Source organism: Indicator indicator, chromosome 20 (genome assembly GCF_027791375.1).
Source record: "Indicator indicator isolate 239-I01 chromosome 20, UM_Iind_1.1, whole genome shotgun sequence".
NCBI lineage: Eukaryota > Metazoa > Chordata > Aves > Piciformes > Indicatoridae > Indicator > Indicator indicator.
Window position 1 is genome coordinate 18,393,214 of NC_072029.1, and position 27,494 is coordinate 18,420,707.

Below are 27,494 nucleotides of genomic sequence, written 5' to 3' on the forward strand. Positions count from 1 at the left end.
GGAGGAGGCAATTGTATTGAGGAATAAATAGAGCTAAATCAGCATGAGCAGAGAGAAAGCAATCACCTCGCTCAGTTACCTTGCAATAAAAGAGAAGATTTCACAGTCCTGTTCCTATCTCACTGTAAAAGTTATTTTTAAATCAGAGAAGACAAACCTGTAGTGCCTAAAAAGGGTATTGAAATGTCACTTTATGGATGCTGAGACCAATTTCCTTGGAATAAATTGCATGTATTTAACTTTGACCCTTACCAACAGTACTGTTGCTGTGAGCAGAGACAACATGCACAAAGGAGTGCTGTTTAATTTTAATCATACTGAACTCTCCCCTTCAAATCCTGGCTTGATCTCGAAGATTAAGAGCCACAAAACTGGTTGTGAGCAGGTGGGGAGACCTGTCCAGAACAGGGAAGAAGCAGTCAGCTTTCAGAAGATAAGCAAAGATGCAGCAGCAGTCAGCTGCAAAGTGTCTTAACTGCACATTTTGTTATCAAAGGAATTGCTCTTTTAGGGCTTGCAGAGGAATGCTGGCTTTTTGCATTTCTGTCACCAGTTTTCAACTTGCCACTCTGCTGTGATGCTGGATTTACTGGGCAGAGAGCAGCCTCCCTTCATGTCTCACACCTGCTGGATCTGCCAAAATCCAAACCAGGAAGAAATACGCTAAGCACAGTGATGCAAAACGGGGATCAGAGGCTGGATTTGTCTGACAGTCCTAAATTGTTGTATTATGCCTAGAATGTTGCTTATTAGGATTTCTGCAGCTCGTAGGAGCCCAGCAGCTTCTCCTGTCACTTTGGTTTCATTGTTATTCTGCACATATCCTGGTTTCAGCAATCAAAGGAAAGGGAATTCATCATGTATGGTGTGCACGCAGGAATCTAGCTAAAAGGACTGTTGCCTTCTGAAACAAGGGTCTGATGAGACCTGTGTGTGCTGTGTGACCTCAGCTTCTGGGTGTTTGATACAGGGTATCACCAGTTCTGATGGTGACTGCTTCACTCTCTGATGAACACAAGAAATGCAAGGCTGTCTGTGAGTGCCAGACCTACTCTGGGCATGTACAGAATATCACATCCATGAAGGATCTAGGAATTGTGATGAATTAGCTTAGGGTGACAGACAGGTCCCACAGTGTTCAGAGTAGCCTAAATGGTGATGCTTCTGGAGTTATAGAGAGATAGGAAGAGTAAGTGTGGTGAGGAAAAGTGAAAAGCTGGGAAAGGTTTGGTGACAGGCACCACAGCTACCAACCACTTCTGCTATCATCATAGAGAAGGCAGCATGGCAAGAAAGAAACACAAGAATACATGGTGGGCTGTCATGAAGGGGTAATTGCAGAGGATCACCTTCAAATATGAAGGGATGATGGCAGGAAAACTCAGTCTCACTTGCTTGGCAATGCTTTGCCCAGCAGACTGCCCAGGTAGTCAGTGCAGTCATGGTGGTGTTCACAGCCATGCAGGGGAGTGATGATCATGTGCTGGTACTGTTGTGCCCTGTGCTGCTGCGGAGGGGTTCTATCCAGAGAGCAGTCCTCATCATTTCTGGGACTGCTGTAGGTCTCTTGCATCTTCCTTTTGCCACAGAGGCTGCAATGTGTCTAAGAAAGGGGCTCGTGTCAGTGATGTGAGGGTGCAATGAGGGGTGATATAACGCAGGGAGGAGTTACTCTAACACCATTTCCCATCACCATTTTCAAACTGCTCTTCTCTGCTCTTCCTCCCTTGTGAAAACCGTAATATCCTCACCATCTCAGCTTTACTGGAGTTTCCAGTCTGGCTGACTCATCCACCAGCCTCTTGTATACTCCCTCCAGTGCTCTGCCCCATCAGCTGAAGGGGTGACAGGTTTTGGTGGTGTCTTCCGGAAATGCCTCTGCCTTGAGGTTTTTAGGGCTGCACAAGGAATCTCTTAGGTGCCTCCAGCTGCTCTCTGGCCTGCCAGCAGCCCATCTTGCTGCCAAACAGTTTGCCCCTGTCCAAGTCAATGTCCCCTTGTCTGTGGTTTGCAAAAGGGATGCTTCTTTCCAGGTCCTCTGGAAGGTGTGTAGCAGGAGACGAGTCCCCCCATACTGTGTTTGTGGCCATGAGGTAGAAGAGTGGGCTTTTGAGGAGTCATGGGGCAAAATTTCTGCTTCTTCTTTTCCTCTCCTATCCCCCTTCCCCCTCTTTTTTTTTTTTTTTTTTTTTTTTTTAAAGTTTGGTTAGTTTTGTTCTAGCACAAGGAGTTTTGCTATTTTAGGTGATTTTCCTTGGGTGGTGGCAGCAGCCTTATATTTGTGGCCCATAAAACCTCCCAGAGGAGCAGCCCAGTTCCTGGCAGGGAGGGACAAACAGTCCTAGTCCCAAAGTGTTTTTCATGATGTGTCTCCCATATCTGTCACCATCACAGAGGGACTTTTGCCTTCAGTCAGTGGAGCTGCTGGGTTTACAGCTGCTGAGGAGTGAGGACTTTGAATCTCCTAATAAATCCATCTATTGTTTGCATCAAGATAACCTAAATAACCAGAAAAGGAAATAAACAACAGCAAAACAATAGTTGCATCCTGCCCCCAAACATTTCAGTAGAGAGAAAATTAATTTTCCCATACTGGATTAGTGGATTCTCTTTCTTTCCCCCTCCCTGTTATCCAGCATCATCTTTCTACCCTTATAAAATATCTAATTCAAGAACAAGGGACAGAGTAGAGGCCGTCAGTCCCACTCAGCAGAAGCCTCAGGACGGGGCAGTGTTTCTGCTTTCTGTCTCACTGCCTTAAATGCAAAGCTTGTCACTCTTCTACTGCTTTGAGCTCATGCCTCTGTGAGCGTTTGTGGTTACAGCTTCTATTTCTACATTGGCAATTTCCGACCTGTTTTGATTTATTGATTTCCCTCCCCACCCCGCCGCGAAAAGAGATATGCTCCCACCGGCGTGCAACAGCTCTGTAGACCTGGGCTGTGATCACCGGCATCTTTAAGCCCCTTTCCTAGATTTGGGGACCACGAAGGAGAGATTCACAGCACTTGATGCCTTCTGGAAGCCTTACCGGAAGGGAGCGGGGCGTGAAAGCGTGCCAGCCCCACGAAAAGAGGCTCGGTTGTCAAACAGCCGCGGTAGCGAGAGGCAGGAGGCTGGGCCGGGGCTGAAGACGCCAGATTCCAGCGGGGAGGAGCCAGGGCAGCGCGGGGCTGCGCTCGGGCGCTGCGCTCACTGGAGGCGCTGGGCAGGCGGCGGCGTGCGGGTGCGGGAGAGAAATAAATGAGGAGTCACGGGGAGGGCACATCTCCAGCCAAGGGGAAGGAGCAGGCCTCTCCGGAGGGAGCTGACGTTGGGGGTTACTGGAGCAGAGAGCGGGGGGAGTGTTGCGGGTCTGGCTTCCACCCGGGCCAGAGCTAACATCTGGGCACAGCTGTTTGCCGGAGCCCTTTTCTGCTGCTGCACAGCGGCTTGTTTTGCAGCAATGGAACCGAATGGCACTTTCCTCGCTTGTAACAGTAAGTCTGTAGAAATGTCCTCGAATTTCACCTCTCTTATCTTGTTCGAGAGCTTTGTTTTTCCTCCTCTCTTCTTCCCTTTCGTCTCCCTTCTCTCATCTGGAAGCAACGCAGCTTTTAATCGGTGTTAGCGAGATGACAGATTTTTCTCAGTGAATAGGGTTAGCTGTGTTGATAGGAAGAGAGTCTTTGGCTGGATAAGTGTCTGCAAGTCGAGAAAAGTTGATCCAAATCTCCTCCCCTTCAAGGTGAAACTGGGAATGGGACGGCCGCTCCACTTAGTAAACTCTCTGGCTTCTGGTGAAGGCAGTAGAGCCAGGATAAATCATCTCGACTCAGGGGCTGCTCTCAAGACTCTATAAATGTTAAGTATGTAATAAGTAATGTTTCTAAAGAAGAAATCCTCTCTGTTCATCCAGCAAGTGAGATTTAAGAAGATTCAATTGGTAGCAAGACTGAGAGGCTTGTCTGATAGAGTACTGAAATGCCTCTTATTCCCTCATCTGGCTTTAATATATTACTTTGTTACCTCTTCATTGTGCTTTACTCTCTCTGAGCAGCAGAAACAACTCAGTCCTGTGATAGCTAAGGATTGAAATGGGATGTTGTGATCCCAAAGAAATGGGAAAAGTTTACAGTGCTTATTTTTCTTTCATGAGATAGGTGCTTTCTTACTATAGATGTGCTATAAACAAAGCTAAACTAAGAGAGCAGTAAGTGGTTGACCATAAACATAATCAGTTTAGCATTATCAGGAGAAATCTGAAAAGATTCCCCCAGGCTCAAGGAATCTTCTCTCTGATTTTCCTGGATGTTAGAAATCTGACAGGAAGGTGAAACAGAGGTTACTGTTATACTTTCTGTAGGTATCTCATTTATTACACAGCCACTAGGGAAAGAAAGCTAAGGAATACATCTGGAACTCTTAAAATATTTCCTATTCTGGCCTGTAGATAATTTTTCAGTGAATATGATTTAGTCTTCTGGGGTTAGGAACCAAGAAGAATTTAGTGACTGTTGGTTAATCTATTTTCTTGACTCAAGCAGAAAAACACACAAGTAGAATGAGCCAAGCTTTAAAAAAAGTATTTACTGAAATTCCTTGACACATAACACACACAAGTGCCAATGTCACTCTGAATGCCAGACTACTTAGACAAGAGAAGTTGCTCACATGGTGGTTTGTTATCAGGATCAGACTTGTGCTATGTAGTTTGTCAGAAATTTCTCAGATTCTATGATTTATAGATTTTTTTTCTATGGATGCATGTTGAAACTTCCTTCCTTTCAGTTTCTCTCTCTTTTTTTTTTTCTCCTCCCTGTCCAATATAGATACAATAACAGCTGTATTTACTATGTCAGAATTAACCACAGACACATAGGTCAGCCTTAGTAAAATGTCTGACAGTCAGTAGAGACACCTGAGCTATCTTCTGGTAGTAGAAGCAGATGCTGCTGCAGATGAGAGCTTCTGAAAAGTTTGCATAGTTTTGTTTTTAATTTGGATTGAGTTCGGAGTCCTGGGAAGAAACCTGAGCATGTTCTTTTGTCCACAGAACCAGAGCAGCTGCTGTGATTTAGATTTGTAGTTTGTTTTTTCGTGGGGTTTTTTGTTTGTTTGTCTGTTTGTTTTGTTACATTTAGTGTGCAATGAATCTCTGAGACTCTGTGGGCTATTAATAATCTTTCTTTGCCTCATAAAGTTGGTTTCTTTCTGAACTAGGAGCCCTTGTGCTCACCGAGATTATAGAATGGTTAATTTGTACTCTTGCCTTATTCTTACACACTGACTTTTTCATCTGAGACACTGTGTACATTGTGCAGGGAATGCCACAGCCCTTTTATGGGAATGTCCTCTGCCACAGCCCAGGGTGAGAATCACCAGGGAAGGGTTGGTAAAGTCCTACAAAACAGGCCAGTTCCTTGTTTCTTCTGTCAGCTAGTCCTGACAATTAACTTCTAGATTTACATTTCCAAATGAATCATCTCTACCTGCCCTTCCTAGCTGGGAGCACTGAGGAGGCTCCTTCTGGCCTTCACTCTCTGTGGGTGGAGATAATGCTACTTGGGATCAGCTAGAACCTGCTCTGATGCAGCTGGTGACTTTGATCTCCTTTCCTACAAACAAAATGCTCTTAGCACACCCCATTTGATGCAGGTCGTGCCCAATGTGTTAAGGTGGAATTTTCTGAGGCACAGTGTTTCTAGTAGTGCACGAGAATTTGCAATGCTGACACTGCTCAGTATGTTAAACATGCAGCTTGTCCCTTTTTTCAGGCAGGACAAGTAACATTAATTTGAGTTGTTTGTGAATTTCATTTGTTTGTTTGTCTGTTTGACACAAAAGCTGCTAAATTTCCAACCTGAGCAATGTCTTTTAGTAAAACTAAAGCCTCTCAGTTGGTTTGGAGATTGTCACCAGTGTGTGAAGCCCCAACATGAGGCCCAAAAGCAGATGAGTCAAGGCAAGAAGATGCTCAGGGGGAAAAACAGATTATAATTAGGAAATGAAAGAGGAGGAAGAAGGAAATGCAGCATCCAGTTGGAAAGCTGCTGCCCGTAGCAGAGATGAAAGGGCACAGCCAGCTACCTGGAGAAGGAAGACAGAGAGGTATGTGGGAAAGAGATGGTTTGTGCAAGATGCAGAAACTCATCTGACTGGAGGGACAGCCCTGGGAACCAAAGGTGTCCATGACTTGGGAACAAAGTATAGTTTCCTTTACAGGGAGATCCAAATATACACAGGTATTTGTAAGGGAAAGCTACAGACAAATACTTGGTGATTTAATCATCCAGAGCAAGACTTGGCTGGCTAAATTTAGGTATCAGTGAGAAATTTTAGACTTAGAGGGTTTTACACAGGTGAATTGTACCCTGTCCTCTCCTAGCCTCGTGTTCAGTGCAGTGTAGATACCTAAATCATAGAATTACAGAGCCACAAAATTACAGGGGTTGGAAGGGACCTCTAGAGCTCATCTAGCACAACCCTCCTGCCAGAGCAGGTTTATGTAGAGATTGCATAGGATGGTGTCCAGGTGGGTTTTGAATGACTCCAGAGATGGAGACTCCACCACCTCTCTGGGCCGCCTGCTCCAGTTCTCTACCATCCTCAATGTAAAGAAGTTCCTCCCCATGTTTAGATGGAACTTCCTATGTTTGTGCCCATTACCTCTTGTCCTGTCAGTGGGCACCAGTGAAAAAAGACTGACATCCTGACACCCACCCTTGAAGTATTTATAAGCATTGATAAAATCCCTCCTCAGTCTCCTCTTCTCCAGGCTAAAAAGCCCCAAGTCCCTCAGCCTAAATACAGTGAGACAAACCCCCCTCCCATGTGTCTCCTAGGTCCTTCCTGTGATTGGATGGACTCAGTCCTTAGTCAAGTGCACCAGAATGGAAGGTTGCAGACATTGGTCAAACACAGAGGTTTCTCTTTTTCTTTGTATACATAGAGAAGATTTCACAACAGTTTCTTCTAAGCAGGGATATTTTGACACCTTAAATGAGCCAGTTTAGACAACCTGCATGTGGAAATTCTGACACATCAGGCTGCCCCTCACATGGGTACCTTTTAGAGTTGTGTGTTGACATAGCACACAACAAGCCTTGCTGGCTGTTTTATTGGCTGAAGTTACAGAATGCTGAAATTCCAGAGAAGTTATTTAAGGGAAAAAGAAAAGAAAATATTTCCCTCCTAGTTTTGTATAATTCAATTGTGCAATTCTGCTATTGCACTAATTTTTGTCCTGCTGCCAAATGGTGAGAGTGACCTGCATGTCATCTGTGGAAGAAATCTCAGCTCCTGAAGCAAATGTGGAGAAAAGCTGTGAAGTGGCATCAGAAAAATGAAACTGGGACCCATCTACAATTGACTTTGGTTTTATGAAGAGAATGTCTTCATTCATCAGCATGTGCCCAGAAATATGACTTAGGAGTTAGGCAACTAAGCAGCATGAGAGCTCCTGGTGCTGGTCCTATCCATCAAGTTGATATCCTTCTTTTCAATTACTTTCTTCCCACTCTTTTCACACATTACTAGAAAAGTTGTAATTTACTGCAAGCCAGTGTTTGGTTTAGTGCCTCTCACTCTGCAGGCAAATTTCTGTGTGCACCATGGTGGAGGGACCAGTGGAAGGTCCAAACAAAACCTTCAGCCTGGTTTTCAGCTCCAGAGTGCAATGAACTTTAGTTAGGTGTTTTACCTGGATCTCATCAAGAGCTCAGGGCAGCAGCTTTTGATGGGTCACAGCCAGTGCCATGCATGGATCCAAGCTCTCTTCAAGTGACCAAGACTGTCAGAAAGATTTACAAAGATTTTCACAAATAAAGGTTATAATTTGAACTGTCTGTGAAACGTCTGAGCAGGCAGGCTGGCTTCATCTGTACAAACTAGGGTCAGGGCTCTGCACCATTTAACTGCCAGCACATTCCCCAGAATGGTTTTGGTCCAGAGCAAGCTAGCACATAGCATGATCTGGGTAATGGCATGGGCCTGCAAGCTTTCCCAGTAGGCAGTCTGGATGTAAACAGCCTGTTTTGGGAAAAGGTGGCTAAGTAGCATGGACTGAGCAGAACAGAGCTGGAGAAGGGACCATTCTCCTCTCACAGATCATGCAGACAAAGCAAGACAGCCAAAGGACACAGAGAGAAAGTGAGGCAGCATGACATTGCTGATCTCAGTGCAGCAGAAACCTGCCCATCACACAGCTTCTCGCCAGCATGCCAGTGGTGGAAGGTTTTAGGCAGTGATTTGAAGGACAGTCCCACAACGTGATACTTAGGGAAGCTTCTATGTGAGACTTTAAGTTAACCCTGCCTCGGCTCAGCAGGACCTCTCAAACATCCTGGAAGGAAAGCAGAGTGGACATTAAAAGCCAATGTAAGGAAGAAAAGGAGATTTGCTGATGCTGCCAAGGGCTTTGTGGAGAAGCCCATTCTCAGTGTCACCACAAGGTGGAACTTGGTACATACCACATGCTCCTGAGATGCACCCACTGTCGACAAGCAGCAGCATCTTTGGCGAGAGATGCACTGATGCTCATGGTCTCAGCACCCACTGCCTGGCCTCTGTTCCCCTCGAGTGAGCAAGGAGGGGAACGCTGATCTAGAGGACTGTGAGAAACTGGCTGTTGTCAAGCTCTGCTGTGCCAGCAGCAAGCCCTGGTCCTTGGAAGATATGAGGTGTGGCTGGGGAGAACAAAGCTGATAGGAGTGGTGTCCTCAAGGTAGCAAGGAAGGAGGAAAGAGTGAGGTTTCTACGAGTGAAATATGAGAGAGCATGAGTGAAGAATGGACTCCAGAGGGAAAGGCAAGGCAAGGTCAGACCCTGCAGATGTGGAGGGAATTTTGCTGTCCTGTCCTTCTGGCAGAGTTCCAGCTGGAAGAAAACTTGCCAATGCTGGGACCACACTCTTCCCAGACACAGGGCTGCTAAAGAGCTGAAATAAAAGACAGGTTGGATGTAACCATGGGGTGATGGCAAATGATAAAAGGGGCCTCTGCAGAGGCACTTCACAGGTAACATCAGTGATTTGCAAAACCACTGGAGAAGCAAACTAAATCCTCATCACTTGACAGGTTTTTGCTTTTCCCAACAGTAGCGACTGCCCAGGGTTGCAGCTGGTTGTGCTCATTCCCAAGCTGCTGCTGCACTGACAACACATCTTATACTAGAAACTCAGACTTTATTTACCATCAGGACCCTGAGTTCCTAAGTGCTATCCTAACAAGTGATGGAAGGTTTTTGTGTTACTGCAGATGGGCTGAACTACAGCTTTTCCAAACTCTCACTGATTCTGAGTTCACCTGGACTAAATGATCTCACACTTTCTGAGGATGAGAAATATGTAGGGGCAGAGATCATTAATGAGCAGCAATACTCTCATTAAAATAGTTCTGTTGAATTTCACTGTGAGGGAGTCTGGGAGAGAAGATGAAATGACTGTGTTTCTTCAAAGAGCAGGATCATGTGATATAGAATGTTTTTTTTCTTGGTAACAAATAGAGAGCAAGGCACAGCCTTTGGTCTCCAGTGGGATAATTTCTCCTTAACATTTATTGTTGTGTAAGTGCCATAGGTGTTACTACTCAGAGTAATTTACATCATGTGCATGATGCAATGGGGAAGTGATGAGGTCATCAGCCAGCATGGGTGTTTTCATTCAGGTCCTAAATTTTCACAAATGGAGGTGTGTCAGCAGCTGACTTCTGTTATGCCATTTATGTCAGCGTGGTGTAAAGAGACTAAGATCAGTATTAGATTTGCACCATTTTTTGGTGCTGTCCAAATGTGGCAGTGATGGAAGAATAAGTCTGATGTCAAAGAGCCCAAACTCAACATGTTCCTTTCTCTAGGAAGTGGTAATGGTGCTTCCTTAACTCCTTTGTGTAAGGATGTGGTAGAGATTAATTCATTTTGGGAAATTATCTGAAAGCAGCCCATGCATTAATAGGTTTGTAACATAGCCTATTTCCTACCAGCCTCTGCTGCCTTTCTATCTCAAGTGCTTGTTTCTTGGATGTCAAAGCACTTTGCTAATTTTGGGACTGTGTTCTGACATCCTTGTTCACATAGATTTCCATTTGCTCCATGAGTAATCCAGCAGGAATCGATGGAATGATTAGCACAGCCTCGATCCTGGGCACAGGGACCTGAATAATTACACCCATGTGACTAGTGCTGTTTATTTCGGTAGGTCATATGGGTAAAACTGCAATGCTGGAGTGTTTGCAGGCTTCAGACCCACTCAGGTGTTACCTGCAGTGAATAAGGGTTGGAGAATTTGTCCCTAAGCCATTTGCAGGAATCACTTCCTCCAGCGCTGGAGTGTGACGCAGCACCATGTAACATCACAGAACCATGCCCTGTGACCCACAGGGTCACACCTATCCATCAGGATTCATCTGTGAGATGTGACTGTGTCTTTAAATGACCTCAAGGCCACAATACATCCAGAGCTGCTGTTTCCCAAAGCAGGGCATTTTTGGCTCAATGATTTCATCTTCACTTTAAAACCAAACTGATTTGAACTGCCTTACACCTCTGAAGCCCTCAAAGCAGCAAATCTCACACATTACTGTTCTGGTCAAGTATATAAACCCATGAATGGCAATCCTGTGCTTTGTGTGTGCACAGACTTCAGGGATAAGTACAGTGAAATGTTCTCTGAGGAAAAGCTCTAAGCAATGCTGTCACTGGCACTGCTTGTTAAGCATTAATGAGAAGATCAAGCAGAGGGACTCTCTGTGCTCTCAAATTGATCCTTATGGGGCTGTGGCTGCCACTGGCCAGGCAGCTGGAGCATAGAAGGAAATTGTTTTGCTAAGGCAAGTAGAGGAGACTATTCTCATCCCCACTCCTTTGATTCTATCAGTCCTGTCCAGTACAATGTGAAATACAGAAAGTGCTCCGAGACTGCTCTCTAATAAATCTCATCTAGCCATGACATCATGGTGCTCACCTCCTAGCCAGGGCAAAAGCAACCATCCCAGCTCCCAGGGGAATGCTGCAGAGATTACAGCTCCCATCTCCAGTCCCTGTGTGTGCAGGGGGCTCAGGAAGGGCTGGAGGTGTTTCCTCAAGCACCTACTGACTGCCTGGCTAACATGTTCAGCAACATCCCATCCAGAATATGCCTTTATTCTCTCTGCTGGCAGTGATTTGTAGTTGTTATGCATAAATAAGGTCTTATCAGTTGTACTGCTGTTTGAGGCCACACAACAGCTCTGCCTTGTCCCCAAAGAGTTTCTTACATGTGACAGATAGCAGTCATGAATGCTTCTGTGAGGGTTGGGAGGGCTTCCTTCAAAATGTGGAGACAGAAGAGGAAGATGGCTGGATTACCAGACACCAGAAACAGAAAGTATCTCCTATAAACTTGAGTTGAATGTAATGAAGGATTGGTGGTGGAGAGTCTTCAGTTAGGTCCCTAGCAGAAACAATGACAGTGTCATTGTGGCTTTTCCAGTAAGGGACATCACCCCAGCTTGATTACATCTCCTTGCAGTATATTCACCCTTGTCTTGCCTGGCAAAGCAGTAGCTAGAAAAGGCAATGATGAAAAACCTTAGTCTGTAAAAAGGTCTGTAAATTTACCTAGGATGGAACAACTTGGTACGTATAGCTGCTGTATTTCACTGCAGAAGGGGTCATGGCTAGGGAAGAGATGAATTTTCACCCCAGTCATTGCCAGGACATTGGACAATGGTCATGAGTTTCAGCATAGGAAATTTATACTGGTTGTAATGAACACATTCCTCACTAAGAACTTCCAAGATATTGAACAAAGGTCTAGAGCTATAGAGGCTCTGTCCTTAAGATACCCATAACTCACCTGGACAAGGTTGTGAGCATCCTGATCTACCTTGTGAAGGTCACCCCACTTGGAGGTGGGTGATTGAACTAGAGAGCTCTAGAGGCCATTTCCAGCCTGAATTATTCTCTCATTCTGTATAATCAGTGACTTGTTAAAGCATGATGGGGGCTACCAGGCTGCAGGACAAATCTGAATTACAAGAGTAAGCCCAGTGCTATGCAGAAACACAGGGTAAGTGACTCACCCAAGTCATACAGGAAATCGGTGGCACAGAGGATACTCTGGAGTCTTTGGAAAATGCTCTTCTCTAGGTGGAAAAAGAAGAGCATTAAAACAAACTTTCCGAGCGGCTTTTGGGCTACATCTGCCCTGGCTAAAAGGTGTTTTTAGCTTCCTCTTCGCTGTGTGCCAGTGGGAACAACGCGGAGCAGCTCTGCACAGACGAGAAAGGGTGGAGCCAAGCCCTCTCTGATCCAGGCGGTTGTGGGCAGGCTGAGCTGACAAGCCCTAGGCACTGATTAGGAGCCACAAACAATATCTGGGAGTCCTCCAGCCTCTAGAAATGATGCATAAAAACCCACTGGCATATGACTGTAGGAAAACTCGTTCCTTCTACCTGGGCAGCTGCCGGCCGGCGCTCCGGCGTTAATTCAGCATCCAGTGTGTGCTGGTGAGTAGAGCAGGAGGAGAGACTTCCCACGGTCCCACCCCCAGCTGGACTCTGCCCTCCCCTGCCCGGCTCTCCCAGTGCCTCCGCTCGCTCCTTGAAGCCCCGTTTGACACCGCTGACGCCGGAGGCTCCTGGATGAGCAGGGATCCTCGCCGGGGTGGCGTGGCCTCCCCATCTTTCCCGACTGCTGTCTCTGAGCTCCAGGCTGGATCATGCAGTGCATCCGGAGGCAGCCCAAGCGCACCGCGTCCCAGGAAAACATCCTGCGGGAGCAGAGCCGTAGAGTGGCCGCGTTGAACGGCATCAGGCTGGGTAAGGGACAGGTTGGCCTCAGCACTTCCGCTGCATCGCTGCCTCTATTCCCTGCGCAGCGGCAGTCCTCCTCCCTAAAGGCAACTCTGAAGTTATTTTTAAACGCCTGAGCTTGCTTTTCCTTTCCTTTGTAACCACCTGCCAGATGTGTAAGCTGCTTCATCTGAGGCATCAAAGAATGTGGGACCTCTTTGGCAAAGGGTTGAGCTCCAGATCTTTTGCTGAGCTTTCTGAACTGTTGCTGGTTGAGGGCATTTGGGGAAGGCAGTGCCCTTTTCCTGCCTAATTTTAGGGCTTCTGAGTGGTGTGTTGCCAGTTGTTGTAAGAGCCTGAGGAACCACTCAGAGGAACGTGTTCACTGGATGAAAGGAAAGAGGAAACCCAGGGAGTTTCATAACTTCTCTATCTTGCTGGGAACTCATTGCTGGTTCCTGCTCTCTGGAGAGACAGCCCAAGTAGATGAAAGTCTCTTGATACCTGTGTCTACAGAGGGCAGGTGGAGATGGAAAATTGCCACTGACCCACCTGAGTTGTCTGGATTTTATCAGAAAGGCTTTCTGCCCTTGTAAACCAGCAAACCTGAGTTCTGTCTGGTCTTAAACCAGATGGGAGAGAGAGAGCAGGCAGGAGGAGATCTGTTTTATAGCAGCCATAGTTACATTGTTTCTGTCAGCTCAGCAGATCTGCAAGTGAGCAAGGCAGGAATGGAGGTTATCAGTGTCTGCTGTAGACACCATCCTGCCTCCTTAGTGAACTCCAAAGCCTGGCTTCTGCCGTGACAGCTATTCTTTTATTGTTTCCTGCTCGCTGTAAACCTGAGACAGGTAATACAAAGGTTAACATCTTTGATGTCTTAGTGCATAAAGTTTCATAGTGCAGTATATTAACTTCATGCTTATTGCAGTGCTGTGTGTGCTGGAGGCACTCCTACCTTTGCCAAACAGGATTTTCACTCTGAAGCATAGTGCACACTAAACCTGTTCTCGTTAGAGAGTGTGTGGTTGATATTTCAGGAGGTGGGTCTGACCCTTCAAACATAAGCTGCAATTTTGCATGCCAAGCATTTGTTTGGTATTTCACAAAGGGTGCTAGGCAAGACATGGTTCTGCCACATGTTTCAGGCAGGAGTTGGAGGTGTTCAGGAAATGTGTGGGCATGGTACTTTGAGAGATGGTTTGATGGTCATGGTGGTCTTAGGGTTGACTGTTGGACTCAATGATCTTAGAGGTCCTTTCCAAGCAAAACAATTCTTTCATTCTGATTTAGTTCAGTGTGGTGATTGTGCTTCTCATACCTAGTGTTGGTGTGTTGTTGGAAACCAATATCATTGTCCTGCTGCACCATGCTTTTTAATTTTTACATGATATATGTGTATGATGACTCTGGCTGCTTTAATACAGCTTTCCATTGCTGTGAGATCGAGCTCTGGACCACAAACCTCCTAAGCTCCATAGGGTCATTAGGAAGAAATCCTAAGGGGCTGGTTCAGGCATCAAATCTGAAATCAGGTTTCTGCAGGGAAAAGCTGTTTTTTGGTGTGTTTTGTTTTGGTTTGGTTTTTTTTTTGTTGTTGTTGTTGTTGGTTTTGGTTTTGTCTCAGGAAAGCAATTCAAATGACCAGCTAAGAGTAATGTCCCACTGGCACGTTGGGAGTGTGTTTGTGGTTCCTGTACCAGAAGATCAGAGGGTCTTCTGCTCCATCTCTGGCCTAACAAAATGCTGTTGCTTTGTAGGGGTGAGCAGAGAAGCTAAGTGATTCACCCAAGGTCATTCACAGAGTCTGGGGCAGTTGCTTGGACTGGACATAGGAGGCAGAGCCCAAAACATTGGTCCTCTTCCCCAGCCAGTTAACCATCTGAGCTTGAACTGCTGCTAGACAGACATAAAGCAGAACAGGCTAGAACAGGCTGTGCCCACCTGGTTAAGGGGATGCTCTTTTTTCCTCCAGGCCCAGTGTTGGGTGGTTCACTCACCACCAGCAGAGGCTCTCTATCTGCAATGCCTCTCACATCAAAGGAATGAGAGAGCTGTTAGACACCCACAATTAGCAGGCTTGCCCTTTCCTGGCCAGACCAGCCATCTCCTAGAAGCAAGCTTGTCTCCATCCTGCCATCTCCCACTACTCTCTTTGATCTTTGCCTTGCTTTCACCATGGACTTTTGCTTTTCATCTTTCCCTCCTGCCTCATTTTACCTGGCTTGGTCCTCAAGCACGGAGGCCAAGGATGAATGGGAGGGGTGCTCCCAACCCATAGTTAGATCTTCTGAAGAGGAAGGGGAGTTTTGACCCTAAGTGGGTTGTGCTGGTGAGCAGGATGAAGGACTCTGAACTCCAGCTTGTGTGTGACCTTTGTGGATCAAGGCTTGAGAAGAGAAATCTGTTCTTGATCATTGCCTGTGCCCATCCAGATTTGGCTGGATGGTGTTGGTGCAGCTCTTTGGGGTGTCTGGGTGACATGACATGTTGCACACACTGCATGTGGTGTCTGTGTGACCAAACATGCCTTGGTTAATGGGGATTTCTCATTGCACATTTATGCACATAGACACCCAAAGGAATTGATGTGTTTCCTGCTTTCCTCCTCATGTCACCTTAGGATGGCATGTCCTCCTCCTAGTCCCATAGTGATGTCTGGTATGGTTGGGATTCAAAGAAAGAGAAAGAATGAGGCTGGGAGCCAGAACAGGAATGTGTGGGTGAATAGAGAAAAGGAAAAAGTTTCTTTCATGTCCAGGAAGCTTGAGGGACACTACAGAGGTGTTAGCAAGGCATCAGTCTGAGGCATCTTCTCTGCACTTGGACAACCTTTGCCTCAGAGAGGAAGCCTGAACACCACAGCTCAGGAGACCAAAGACCTGTGAAGCTCTTGTGATATCTGCCCTTCATCTGGATGGCCTGGCTTTTGGTCAACCCTCAGCTGTGCCTGAATCTCAGTATACCCTGCAGGATTGTCTCAGATGCCATAGCTGCTGTTGGACCATCCTCTCCCTCCAGACCAAGCCTATGCCTGGGGAGCAGCTGCAAAGAAGCAGAGGACACAGACTTCCCCCACTCAGGACAGCTCTCACCCTTTTGTGCTTCACTGGAGATGGCATTTTTTTTCTCTTCTTTCTTTCTGAGGTTTCCAGAGGAGAAAGCATTCAAGTTCTCCTCTTGGGAATCTCCAGATCAGACATGAGCTGAGAAGTCCAGGGGATGCTGTAGTATGGAAAGACACTTAATTCATCAGATAGCAAACTGAAGGTAGAGGGAAGAGAGAGGCCACAGTCACCTTTTCAGGATCTCCAGTTCCCACTGTGGTGCTTTCAGCTCTGGATTCCTCAGTCAGGCTCAGCTCTGGGCATGCTCCTTAGCATCTGCAAAACCAGTAAAATGATGTGAGCAGCTCACTGATTGGATTCCCCTAATCTTTACCTCGTATGGAGGTGTCAGGCTTTCTTTGGCAACCTAAAATGGTCTCTTCAGGCCAATATATCCCAGTCACAAACTCATGGTGCTGCTTTTTGCTGCTGTCACCACGACCCACCTTGGTGCTCTGCAGCAACAGGCATTTCAGTTTCCTGTATGAATTGCCAGGAGTCTGAGGACTTGGCTACTTGGATCTCATGCTGGGTTTTGTTTTTCAGGCAGGCCTGAAGTGATGCTTGGTAGGTTATTGCCTTGCCCTGTTTCAAAAGCAGCAATTCAAGGTAGCTGTGTCTTTCAAAGAGAACAAACCTGATGTCAGAGGGGAATGCTATGCTGCAATATAAGCATAATTGCATGAATTCTGCTTTGTGAGAGCCTGTGTTAACTGGGAAATTTCCCATGAGGTGAGTGTCAGGTAGCTGTAAGTGGCCAAGACAAGCTTAGCAAAAATCCGATTGAGTTGGGATGTGCTTGATCAGTACAACAGGTTTAAATGCTGTTTCATCAGCTTTGAGCCAGCCTTTCATGCAGAGTCAGGGAGATGCAAGGTGCCTATTACTGAAAGCCCAGGCTACGTTTCTCGTGCTTGATGCTCTCACCTTCCCCAGCCCACATCCTCCAGATCTGTAATTAACAGCTGGTTTGAGGGACAGATTCTCCAAGGTGTTCAGGTATGTGGAAGTCATGTACTGCTGAGACACTCGAAAGCATGCCAAAAGAGACTCAAAAGAATGCCACATCTCTGTTTTCAGTCTTAGTAGATGTCTGTTGCCTCTCTAGATGTCTAAGTGCCTTCCTGAATCTGTACTATTATGTGAAAACTGAAGTTCCTGGTGGAATAACCAGAAGGTGTGGTTGTTATTACTTGGCCTTGTGGTGGTCTAGCAGGGCAAGAAAGGTAAAGGTCTTCTTGGATATGAGCTGATCAATGAGGAGAACGTGGTTGCTACCTTCCTGATGTGATGCTGCACGTCAACAAACTTCTCTGTGTATGTCCTAAGCATCATGACACTGATCTTCAACATTCCCACGAGGATAGTAGGGGACTGCATGCCAGAGAAGGAAGAGAGATATCTTTGTGTATTCCTGTTTCCATAAAGGAAATTTGTTGCAGGATAGATTTGAAATAGCTTGAAAGTTCCTGACAGTACTCCAATAGCAATTATGCAACTTTCTTTCCTCTGCTTTTACTGCTGTGTTGTTGGTTTGGTTGTAGTTTTTGCGTCCTAATATCAGTCTGTATTTGCTGGGAAGAAGATATTTTTGAGAATTATAGTACAAAAGTCTTGGGACTCAATCTTTTAATCTACAAGGCTCCAGCCTCTTTTCTGAACTTAAAAGCATGGCATGGCAGACTTCTGTGTGTCTCTGCCCTGCTGCCCTCCCCAGACCTGGCTGCACTGCAGTCTGTGATAGTGCCCTGAGGAAGGAAAGAGCCCATGAGCATCATTTCTTGAACTGACTCCTACAACCTTACCACTTCTGCTTCTCCACAGGCCTAAAAGATGACAAAGATCTGAAGTTCCTCCTGAAAGGCAGCCAGCTGCTGAAAGTGAAGTCCAGCTCTTGGAGAAAGGAGAGGTTTTATAAGCTTCAGGAAGACTGCAAAACCATATGGCAGGAATCAAAGAAGGTGTTGAGGTCTCCAGAGTCACAGATCTGTAAGTACAATTTACTTCATCATAGGTATGGGGCACTGTGGGCAGGGGTGCTTGGGGTGAACCAGGACTAGTGTGCTTGCAGTGTGGAGGTAGGGTCCACACTGCAAGCAGTGGAGCAGGTCTTTCACACCTCCTGTCATCTCTGGAGACAGCTGGGAGGAATCTGCCTTGTCAGGAATGGCCACATTTCTCAGGCTCATGAGCTACTGCTTAAAATCATTGTGGAGTGCCCTGTGTTGGTCCCAGCAGCCCATTTCCTCCCCAGAGCAAGAGTTCATGGAATCACAGAATCATAGAATCAACCAGGTTGGAAGAGACCTCCAAGATCCTCCAGTCCAACCTATCACCCAGCCCTAAGCAATCAACCAGACCATGGCACCAAGTGCCTCATCCAGTCTCCTCTTGAATGTCTCCAGGGTCAGTGACTCCACCACTTCCCTGGGCAGCACATCTCAATGGGCAATCACCCTCTCTGTGAAGAACTTCCTCCTAACACCCAGCCTAGACCTCCCCTGGCACAACTTGAGACTCTGTCCCCTCATTCTGCTGCTGGTTGCCTGGGAGAAGAGACCAACCCCCACCTGGCTACAACCTCCCTTCAGGTAGTTGTAGACAGCAATGAGGTCTGCCCTGAGCCTCCTCTTCTCCAGGCTAAACACCCCCAGCTCCCTCAGCCTCTCCTCAAAGTGTTTGTGTTCCAGACCCCTCCCCAGCTTCATTGCCCTTCTCTGGACACGTTCCAGTACCTCAACATCTCTCTTGAACTGAGGAGCCCAGAACTGGACACAGGACTCAAGGTGTGGCCTGACCAGTGCTGAGTACAGGGGAAAAATAACTTCCCTTGTCCTGCTGGCTACACTATTCCTGATCCAGGCCAGGATGCCATTGGCTCTCCTGGCTGCCTGGGCACATTGCTGAGGTTACTCAGGTGCCTGAGCCTGTGAGACATGGCTTGAGCATCAGCAGTGTGGTATGGTGTGCTTGGGCTGTTGGTCTGGGCTCTGCCAGGACACTTCTTTTCTGCCTGCAGCCCCTGGGAGAGCTGGCATTTAAGCCTCACAAGGGAAACACAGAGGTGTGGTGATGCAAAGGCTGGCAGGAGTTATCTCTGGGAAGGAAAGCCTGTTCTCATACTTATCTTGGAAACCCAGTCTGCCCCATTGTAAAAAGTCCAGATAGGACAGTCGCCATTATATGGACACAGGAAGACCATTCTGTGCCAGCATCACTCATCTTGGGGCCGTAATTTGGACCAGGAGCCCAACTGTGCCATCAACATGGGACCAGGCAGGATGTGTATCTGTTTATATCTGGTTTTCCTTCTCATTTGGTATTTTTCTGGCATATTGCCCTATCACTAATCATCACAGTCTTGTAAAGCCAGGAGGTAAATTTAACAATGTGGAATTTATTTTATGGCCTGTTGAAATGCAGAACACGCTGCCTGTGTTACATGTTATTTACACAATTTCTTTGGTAACAATCATAATTAACTAAATGAAGGGTGGGTCTTCCAAATTACCCCCTCCCACAAGCAATGATAAGATTTTCAGTAGGAGGAGTAAGGTGGCAGGGCTAAATACATTCAGTTTGTAATCCTGATGGCCACAATCTTCTCACATGACCTTGAGCACGTCATTTAATCTCTTTGTGCATCCTTCCCCACACATTTCCTTTCTCTTTCTCTCTCTGGCTGTAAAAGGCTTTGGATTTGATGCTGTCCCTCACTGTGTATGTGCTCAGCATGGCAGGGTCCTGAGCTCAGCTGGGCTCTTTGGGTACCAATGCAGTAACCCATGATAACAACAACCAACACAGAGCCCTTAGTGAATATTTGCTTTGCTGGGCTCTGTCCCATATCAAAGCAATGTCCTTTCCCAGGTCACATCTTGCTGTACAACAAATAAAGACATAAGTTGAGAAGAATGAATTTCAGAGCCAGCAATTTCCAAATTATGAGAGTTGAGAGCACCTCCAGCATCAGTCCTGACCCTACCTGGTTCCTCCAAAGTCAGTGGGAGAGAGTCCTTGTTCTGTGGGCCCAGGGATTTGACACCTGCTTGAGAAGCACAGGCTGAACCCATTGCCTCCACTGCTGGGGCACTGTGACTTTTTTTTCCCCACTAAGCTGCAATAAGAGCCCTGCAGTGAGATCAGATCTTTTGAGGTGGGTATTGAGCATAAGCTGGGTGTGTGTCTGCCTGGGTGTGGGTCTGGAGCACTCAAGATACACTTTGCTAACTGGGCACAACCAGCATTGCCACACTGAGATAGGGGCAATGCCACTGCAGGAAGGGGAATTTGCTGTGCTCTGGCATTGCCATCAGTGCAAAGTGAAGATGGGGTAATACTACTTTCTGCCTCACTCCCACCTGTGTGCTCTACAACACCCCCAGGCATGCACACCTTGCTCTGGAGAAAGATTCTTTGTTTTGTCATCAGGAGAGCCAGAAGGGAGGCAAGGCAGTTGAGGCAGAGCTTTTGTCCTTGCTGCTCTGAAAAAGCAAGATCTGGCAGGGCTCTGGCCATCCTGGCTTTGCACCCATAGACCTGGCTGGATGCAGGATTATGCCTGGTGCCAGGCTGTAACCTCCCAAGTGTGCTGGGGCATGCTGCCCCTACATGCTCCTGGAAGGACGTGAAGCAACTGTGCAAGCTTTTGGGAGGGTCCACTCAGGGTTGTTTTTAACAGGTGCCATGGATGCACCTGAAACTGGAAGTCAACAAGAGAGATGAGTACTGGACTGCCACCTGCCCAGCCCTTAGATAACCCCAAGGATGTCTGCTTTCCCATGTCTTTCTCCTCTGTGGGGTTCTGAGACTTTCCATCCCCAAGTTTTCAGAGTGATCACTGGGTTTGAGTTTGCTTCTTGAGCTTTTGACTTTACCAGGCTGCTTGGAGTTCAGGTGGAATTATCTTTGGTTAGTGTTGTGTCCTGTGATGGGCTCCTTAACTATGGTCAGTGTGTCATTGGGTCCAGTGTGTGGAGGCAGTGAAATCAGAGGAAGAGTGCAGGGTCATGATTTGATACTCAAAATCAGGGACTTCAAGATGAGGTCTCTCCAGAGAGTCACTCTTCCTTGTTAGCAGACAGTAAAATTCCCTCCAGTACAAAGCCTTTCTAAAACTGCAGATAAGTTGCCTTTTTTTGGAAGGAAAAAGAATGAGCAGCATGGAAACTGGGAGGTTTTAGCAGCAGGTCTAATCTTATCTGCAGCATTGTGGGCAGCAAGCAGATGAAGGCACCAGAGAGGAGCAAAGTCTGGGTAGGGTAAGGGTTATTATGTTTTTGTTTGGATAATTTCCTGTTATTCCTGCTGCTGTTCTTATAATCATGCAGAGGAACTATTTGTAAACCACTGAGAGGTGGTGTCTAGCAGATAAAACAGGAGGCTGCTGAGGTTAGATAGAAGAATCTCAGATGTTTGAACTTAAAAAAAACTTATCAGGGTTGCCACAGGCATAGATATTCCCTGGATCAGGATAAGTGGGGTGCAACCAGTACCTTCCTCTGTTTTCTTTATTTTAAACAACTGGAAATTTAGATTGGATGCTGTCTTGGTAACTGTACTACCCACAAGGATTTTTTGGGGGACAGGCTGCCATTCCAACATGGTTTCTACACAGGTAGAACTTCATCAATTTTTTTTGCTTGTTACCCACAATCCATAGTTTTTCAGTCTGTTGCATTTAGGCTCAAGGGAACTGTTTCCTTCCCCCAGCATCTTAGGTGGTCAGTTTTCCAACCAACACTTTATGCCCTGTGCATACTCTCTCATTGGCTCCAGCAGAAACACAGTGATGCACAAAGCACCTTTAGAAATCCATTTTTTCACCACTGTCTGCTACATCCTGAGTGTGAGCTGCATTCTGGGCCCATAAACACACTGCTGCTCTTCTCTGAAATGTGTAGAGCTGTAGGTGGGGTGGATTCTTCTTTGGCCCCTGAGGCTTTTATACCTGGGACAGCTTTCTCCCTGGGCTGAGAAAACAGGGTTTAGATGGCAGGATTAACAGTTTTGAGGCCCAGAAAAGGTCTGTGCAAAGGAACTGGTAAACAGTTCAGTCAGAACATCACTGTGGTGGGAGGAAGGAGAGACAAAGAGGGCAGAGGGACTTGTGCTGAATGAGCAGCAGCCTGTCAGTAATGTTGTCTTGTTCAGTTGTGGTCAAATATCAGGTCTCATCTGTGTGAAAAAAAAAAAAAAGAGCAAAAAAGGTGTGTGCTGCTTTCAGAGAAATTGATTTTTTGAAAATCCTTTCTTAAACCAGCTGCAATCCCTCATGTGAACCCACTTAAGCCAGAGTCAATTCCTTTGAAAAACATTCTGAACTGGGAGATCAGTAGGGCTGGTTGAAAACTTTGCAGGGAAGCATCCTTTTGAGCGTTTGGTGGAGGAATAGAATATTCAAAGCCAGAAGGAAAAGCCTGAATGAGCCATTTAGGTTTAGGAGTGCTACAGTGGAGCCCTGGAGATGCTTTGCTACCTCCTGCAGCCTTTCTCTGCTGGAGGGTCAGGGAGATGACGTTGCTGATGACAACCATGAGCGAGCTTCACTCACTGCAGCAAGGATGACTCACTGCGGGTGCGTTGCTGAATCATGAGCAGTGTAGTCAAGAAAGAAATTTAGGAGTTTTGGCTGAAATATTTCAAATTCTGGCCAAAAGCTTTACTTTAAAACTACCATTGTTGGGTTCCCCCCCTCCCCCTCTATTTTCATTAAAAAAATTAGTTTTGGGAGCAGTTTACAGAGGTGAGCCAAATTCAGTTGCACAACTGAACGTTGCAAGTGATGTGGGATTATTAATTTAAGTAATTAAATTGATATTTTTGAGCTAATGACTAATTATCCTCACAGAATTTGTTCCAATTCCTCAGACTTTTGATCCAGTTCTGGGATATTTCTGCATGGTTATAAACGTAGTAGGAAAGCTTTATGTTTATAGCCTACAGCCAGTGTTCAGCAGAAAACTTTCTCCTTCATTTTGAAGTTCCTGTGAAATTTAGGAAAGCCTTTTAAAATGCCATGCCAGGAGCATCCCATGCCATTTCTTGTGGAAGAAAAGAGTGATTGTCTCCGTTGAATTAATGCCCTGAACTTGCTTAGGGAAATATAGGACGTGATGGTACTCTGGGAGTAAAAACTGTATCGTTCTTGATAAGTGCCTAAAGTCAACAGAAACTCTCAGCAACCTGTATACACACAGCAGGCAGCTGGCTGCACCAACAGCTTCCTTCTGGAGCTCGTTAGGCAGTTTCTTTAGGACTCATTACTTCATGGTCAGACGTGTATTTGTCCCTGGAAAAATATTTGCTGATGTGAATGTGTTATGCAAGGCAGCCCTCAGCTGTGAAAACAAAACCCTCTGTCTGTGGGCTAGTTTTTTATCAGAATCACTCAACCCATCAACCAATCACTTCGGCTGGCAGAGCTGCCTGGCTTTTCCATTCAGTTTTGAATCAGGCCACCTCATGCCTTGCTGGGACAGTTTTCATCACAGGCACTTTACTGACAAATATTGACCTTATTCCTCATAGCATATGTTCAGTGCAAAGACAGACGTGTTGAGAGCCTTTTAGATCCAAATTTAGCAGCAGTGCAATGGCAGGAGAAGTAGGAACCAGCTGCAGAAATAGTTTGCAGGGCCCTGGCTGTGGCATGTTCAAGGAATGTAAATAGAGATCGTTCTGTTTGCATCAGTGCCCTAAGCTGTGATGGGTAATCAGAAAGAGGTAGGTAAAGACCTTACAAGAAAAGGTATTTCCAAACAACCTGTGAGGTGACATGTGCATTGTATTACTGCTTGTCAGCCAGTGACACACCAGCAGCGAGGGCAGACTGCTGTGTGGCAGATCTCAAGTTAAAACAAGGTGCTGAGAAAATCCGTGGAGAGGGAGGGGAGAAGAGAACGGATGAGGAATCAGCATCTGGGACCTGCCATCATTCATGCACAGGGAGATGAGAGAGCAACGAGGTCAGGGCTAAGAAAGCACAGCACAGTGGGACTCAGGCTTACCCCACTCTTGAGTTCCCATGTTAAAGCATCACTCAGTGATGAGGGTGATGGATAGCCTTTGGTGTTCTCAGGCCAGGGAGTTGACAGTGCACCTGATCCTGCTGATTATGAAGGTCCTGATCCCAGCTGTGCTTGGTCAGTAGCATCAGCCACCTCTGGTGAAACTGAAATCAGCTAAACTGCTTTTTCTGGAGTGAAACCAGAGAGAGAAGCAGCTCAGGGTGCAGGTTTGCCCCACGTGCTCTGTGTGTGGTGAAATCCATGGAGCCTCGCTGCAGCCATCCCAGCTGGCCCAGCAGTCCTGAGGTCAGGTAGCAGCTTTCAGCTGTTCTTGACAAGATGCTAAGCCAGCCTGGCTGAGCTGCAGCTGCTGAAGGTCTGCTCTCTCTGCAGAGATGCAGCGCTGGGTGCAGATATGGTGCAAGCCACTAGCAGCTGGGTACATTCCTCATCTGCATTTCCTGACAGTAAACAGAAGTGACTTATTGAGACAATTAGAGTGGGATGGAGTAATTAGATGTGACTGAATACCACATTGCAGAGATTGCTTGCTTAATGACAGGGAGGTAGGATAAGGAAAAGAAAGGATCTGAGCATATTCCACCCCTGAGTGAAAACCTGCCCCCCTCCTCTCACGAGTAACTCAGGGTCAGTTCTTTTGGCAGTGCCTCCAAGTCTCATTGATGATCTTCTCCCCATTTGTCAGCTAAGGCATGAGGAAGGAGAATCACCTTTTGGTCCTTGTCCTTCACAAGCCCAGTGGTCTGCAGGACACGTGGGTGCATCTCTTGTTCTCTCTCCCTTCTGCGGGACTCTTGATAAAATATCTCCTCTCAAAGGGCTGTCTGTCAATCAGAAGGAAGGCAAATGGTGTCTGCCATCTGCCTCTGTTCCTCATTTCCCTGGATTCTGTAGGACTGCCAGAGTGTTCTACTGTCTGTGCTCCCAGCACAGTCTGGACGTTTCACCTGAGTAAAACCTGAAGAAGAGATGGAGAGGCCAGTGGTCAGGGCTCATCTCTCAAACAAATGCTCTGATAATTAGGCATCATGTTAGTCTTGTCCTTCTGGCTCCCTAACACATATTTTGGCTGCCTAAGGGCTCATAGTGCACATTGGTGACTTGAATGCACTCCTGAAGCCTGAAAGCTCTGGGGTTACAGCTTTTGGGGTGATGAGGAGATCTCTGTTGCTTTCTGCAGGAAGGGTTCTCACACAAATGGTCATCCCCTCTCCACAAGGCTCAAATTCTTGCACTGGAATGTGTCTGAGGGTACCTCATCCAGGGTGGTCAGGTCAGCTCAGGTTCTGCTGGAGGGAGGTGGGAATCATTTTGTGCAGGGACCACTTAAAGGAAGAAACTAACTTCTGTGGCATGGGGAGTTTTGGTCACAGGCAGAGGCAAAGGTGAGCAAGGTCCTGTGGGTCACTGTTTTTGACTTGGGTACTTGCAGACTCTCTAAGTCCAGTTAGAGGCACATCAGTGTGAATCACAGCTTTTGTTTTGCTTTTAAAGGTGTTCCTATTCTTTCTGCAACTGTGGTAGCAAGCTCCTTGAAAGGCATGAAGAGAGAAATCCAAACCGAAAGAGACACCCCAAAGATACATGTTGATTGTTTGAAATGTCATGGCTGTCAAAGATGATCTCCTGTGGGTCTGAGTCACACCTGCCTGCCAAGGCTATGGGTGAAACAGGAGTGAGGCACTGGGCCAACAATCAGCAAGGGAGGGACACAAAGGCAGTATCCAGTGATGAAAATGGAAAGAAAAGTTCTCAAGGTCTTCCTGAGCCTAGTTCAGACAGGAGTAAATTTGCTGGTTCCAGAGAACACTGCTGTATGTCCATGTCAGTGGGGAGTGTTTGGCCATGGTGCCGGCCAAGTGGCATCCACAGCGGCAGCCAGGAAGGCTGACCAGGACATAACCTGTTTGACTCAGTGTCTGGAGGCCAGGAAGGACACAAGTTTCCTTGTCTTGTGCTTCATGTTTTGAGCTTTACGCAAATCACCTCTTCAGCAGCCGTAAACACTCAGGACAAGTAGATGCAAACTTTCCAGATTCTCTTCTGCTTGCGGTTACCTCCCCACTGTGGTGTGATGGGGAAAGAACAGGGAGGCTGCAGGGGTACGTGATTGATGGTGTTTGCTCCAAGTGTTCTGTGCTCTGAAATGTCTCTGTCCCCCAGTTATTACTGATTGCTCCTTGCAGATAGCTCAGCTGAGCCCAACTGGTTTGGGACTGCAAATATATTATGCTCACTGTCTGTGAGCAGCTGATAATGTACTCATGCTGGGTTAAGATTTTCCAGAGAAGAGATAACATTTGCAGATGGCTTGGGCTGACTCCTTTGGCTTCAGCTTTTTTATTGATAGATGAAAGCAGTAAACACAACCAAGCTATGGAAAGCTTAAAAAAAAGTATCCTCCCTTACCTTGCTTTTTCAATAGTTCCTGCAGCGATAGTTTCTCTCCTTTTATCTCAAATGACTACAGCAGACTCCTGTTCTTCCACCTTCTTTGTACCTTCTCTGCATTGAGAGTTTTGTGCCCTCTATCACACCCTTCTTAGCAGACCCCAAAGAGATCAAGGGAGCCCTTCCAGACACAGGTTTTCAATCTTTTTAAAAATTTCTTTCCTCCCACACAGCTCTCTTTTCCAGTGGATTCCCTTTGCCAGATAACGGTTTCCAAAGAATCCATTCTGAATTTCCAATATTTAACATCAGATTTTCTAGTCTTGGAAACACTAGGTTGTTGCCAACCCAAAGTTTGGAGGCTGATTGCACAAGCAGACTAGCTAGCCATTCTGAAGGTACAATAACTCTTCTGAGCCAAGCAGTGGTGAGCAGATGGCAAGTGATGAGGAACAACAGGATGATCCTTCCATTTGCACTGCCATAAACAGAAGAGACTGGGAGTGTAGGAGCATCATGGACTTATGGACCATGGCACAGGTTTGTGTCTGAGATGCTCAGCCTGGACTTCCTCTCTGGTCAAGGGTTCACTGTAGCCATGGATTAAGGATATGATTTATCTTAACCTAATGTTTTTGTCTAAATAAAGCAGAGCATTCCTGTTCCAAAAGTTTCTCTTTATTTTTTTTTTTAATATTGGTAATGAAAGGAGCCTAACCAAACTTTAGTTGGCTTTTTTTTTTTTTTGGCTGAACTGAATCCATCCAGACATGGTAACATTCTTTTATATTAAGTATGTCCTACTAAGGTAGTTCTGCCTAAGGCATGGTTATTATCATTGCCCAGTAGTCTAATTAACAGGCAAGATGACCTCCACCAAGGCTCTCCATTAGCAGCCCAGCTGCAAAAGAATTGCAGCACTTTTCTTTCAAGGATGGTTTTAGTACTCAGAACTTTCACTCTACCACAAATTGGCCAGATAATGCAATTCCACAGCAGCCCATCCCCACCCAACCTTTTCCTCCCCTCCCCTCTGACTGATGAACTCTTGCCCTTTATGAAGTGATAATAAAAGACCACACAGAGATAACTGCTCGTAATTGTCAGGGTGGAGCTTTGCCAGCCCCAGGAAGGTCCTCACAGTATGTTCTCCCAAGGAACTAAACCAGCAAAGTGCTGTGGAAAGTGTTTCACCACCTCCAACATATGGTGAGAAT

The 27,494-nt window shown here is 46.4% G+C and overlaps 1 protein-coding gene across 2 annotated transcripts in view; it reads left to right on the forward strand.

The window, feature by feature from the left end:
- The first annotated feature begins 3,220 nt into the window (after positions 1-3,220).
- PLCD1 (phospholipase C delta 1) overlaps positions 3,221-27,494 on the forward strand; it is a 55,119-nt gene continuing 30,845 nt past the window's right edge. Inside the window, exons 1-2 of one of the 2 annotated variants that reach the window (XM_054390206.1) lie at positions 3,221-3,479; positions 17,681-17,845. In XM_054390206.1, the coding sequence (XP_054246181.1) occupies positions 3,446-3,479; positions 17,681-17,845 (199 nt within the window). In that variant the 5' untranslated portion in view covers positions 3,221-3,445. Of the gene's footprint in view, positions 3,480-12,676; positions 12,777-17,680; positions 17,846-27,494 lie in introns of those variants that run through there. The other variant, XM_054390205.1, reaches the window with a different exon arrangement.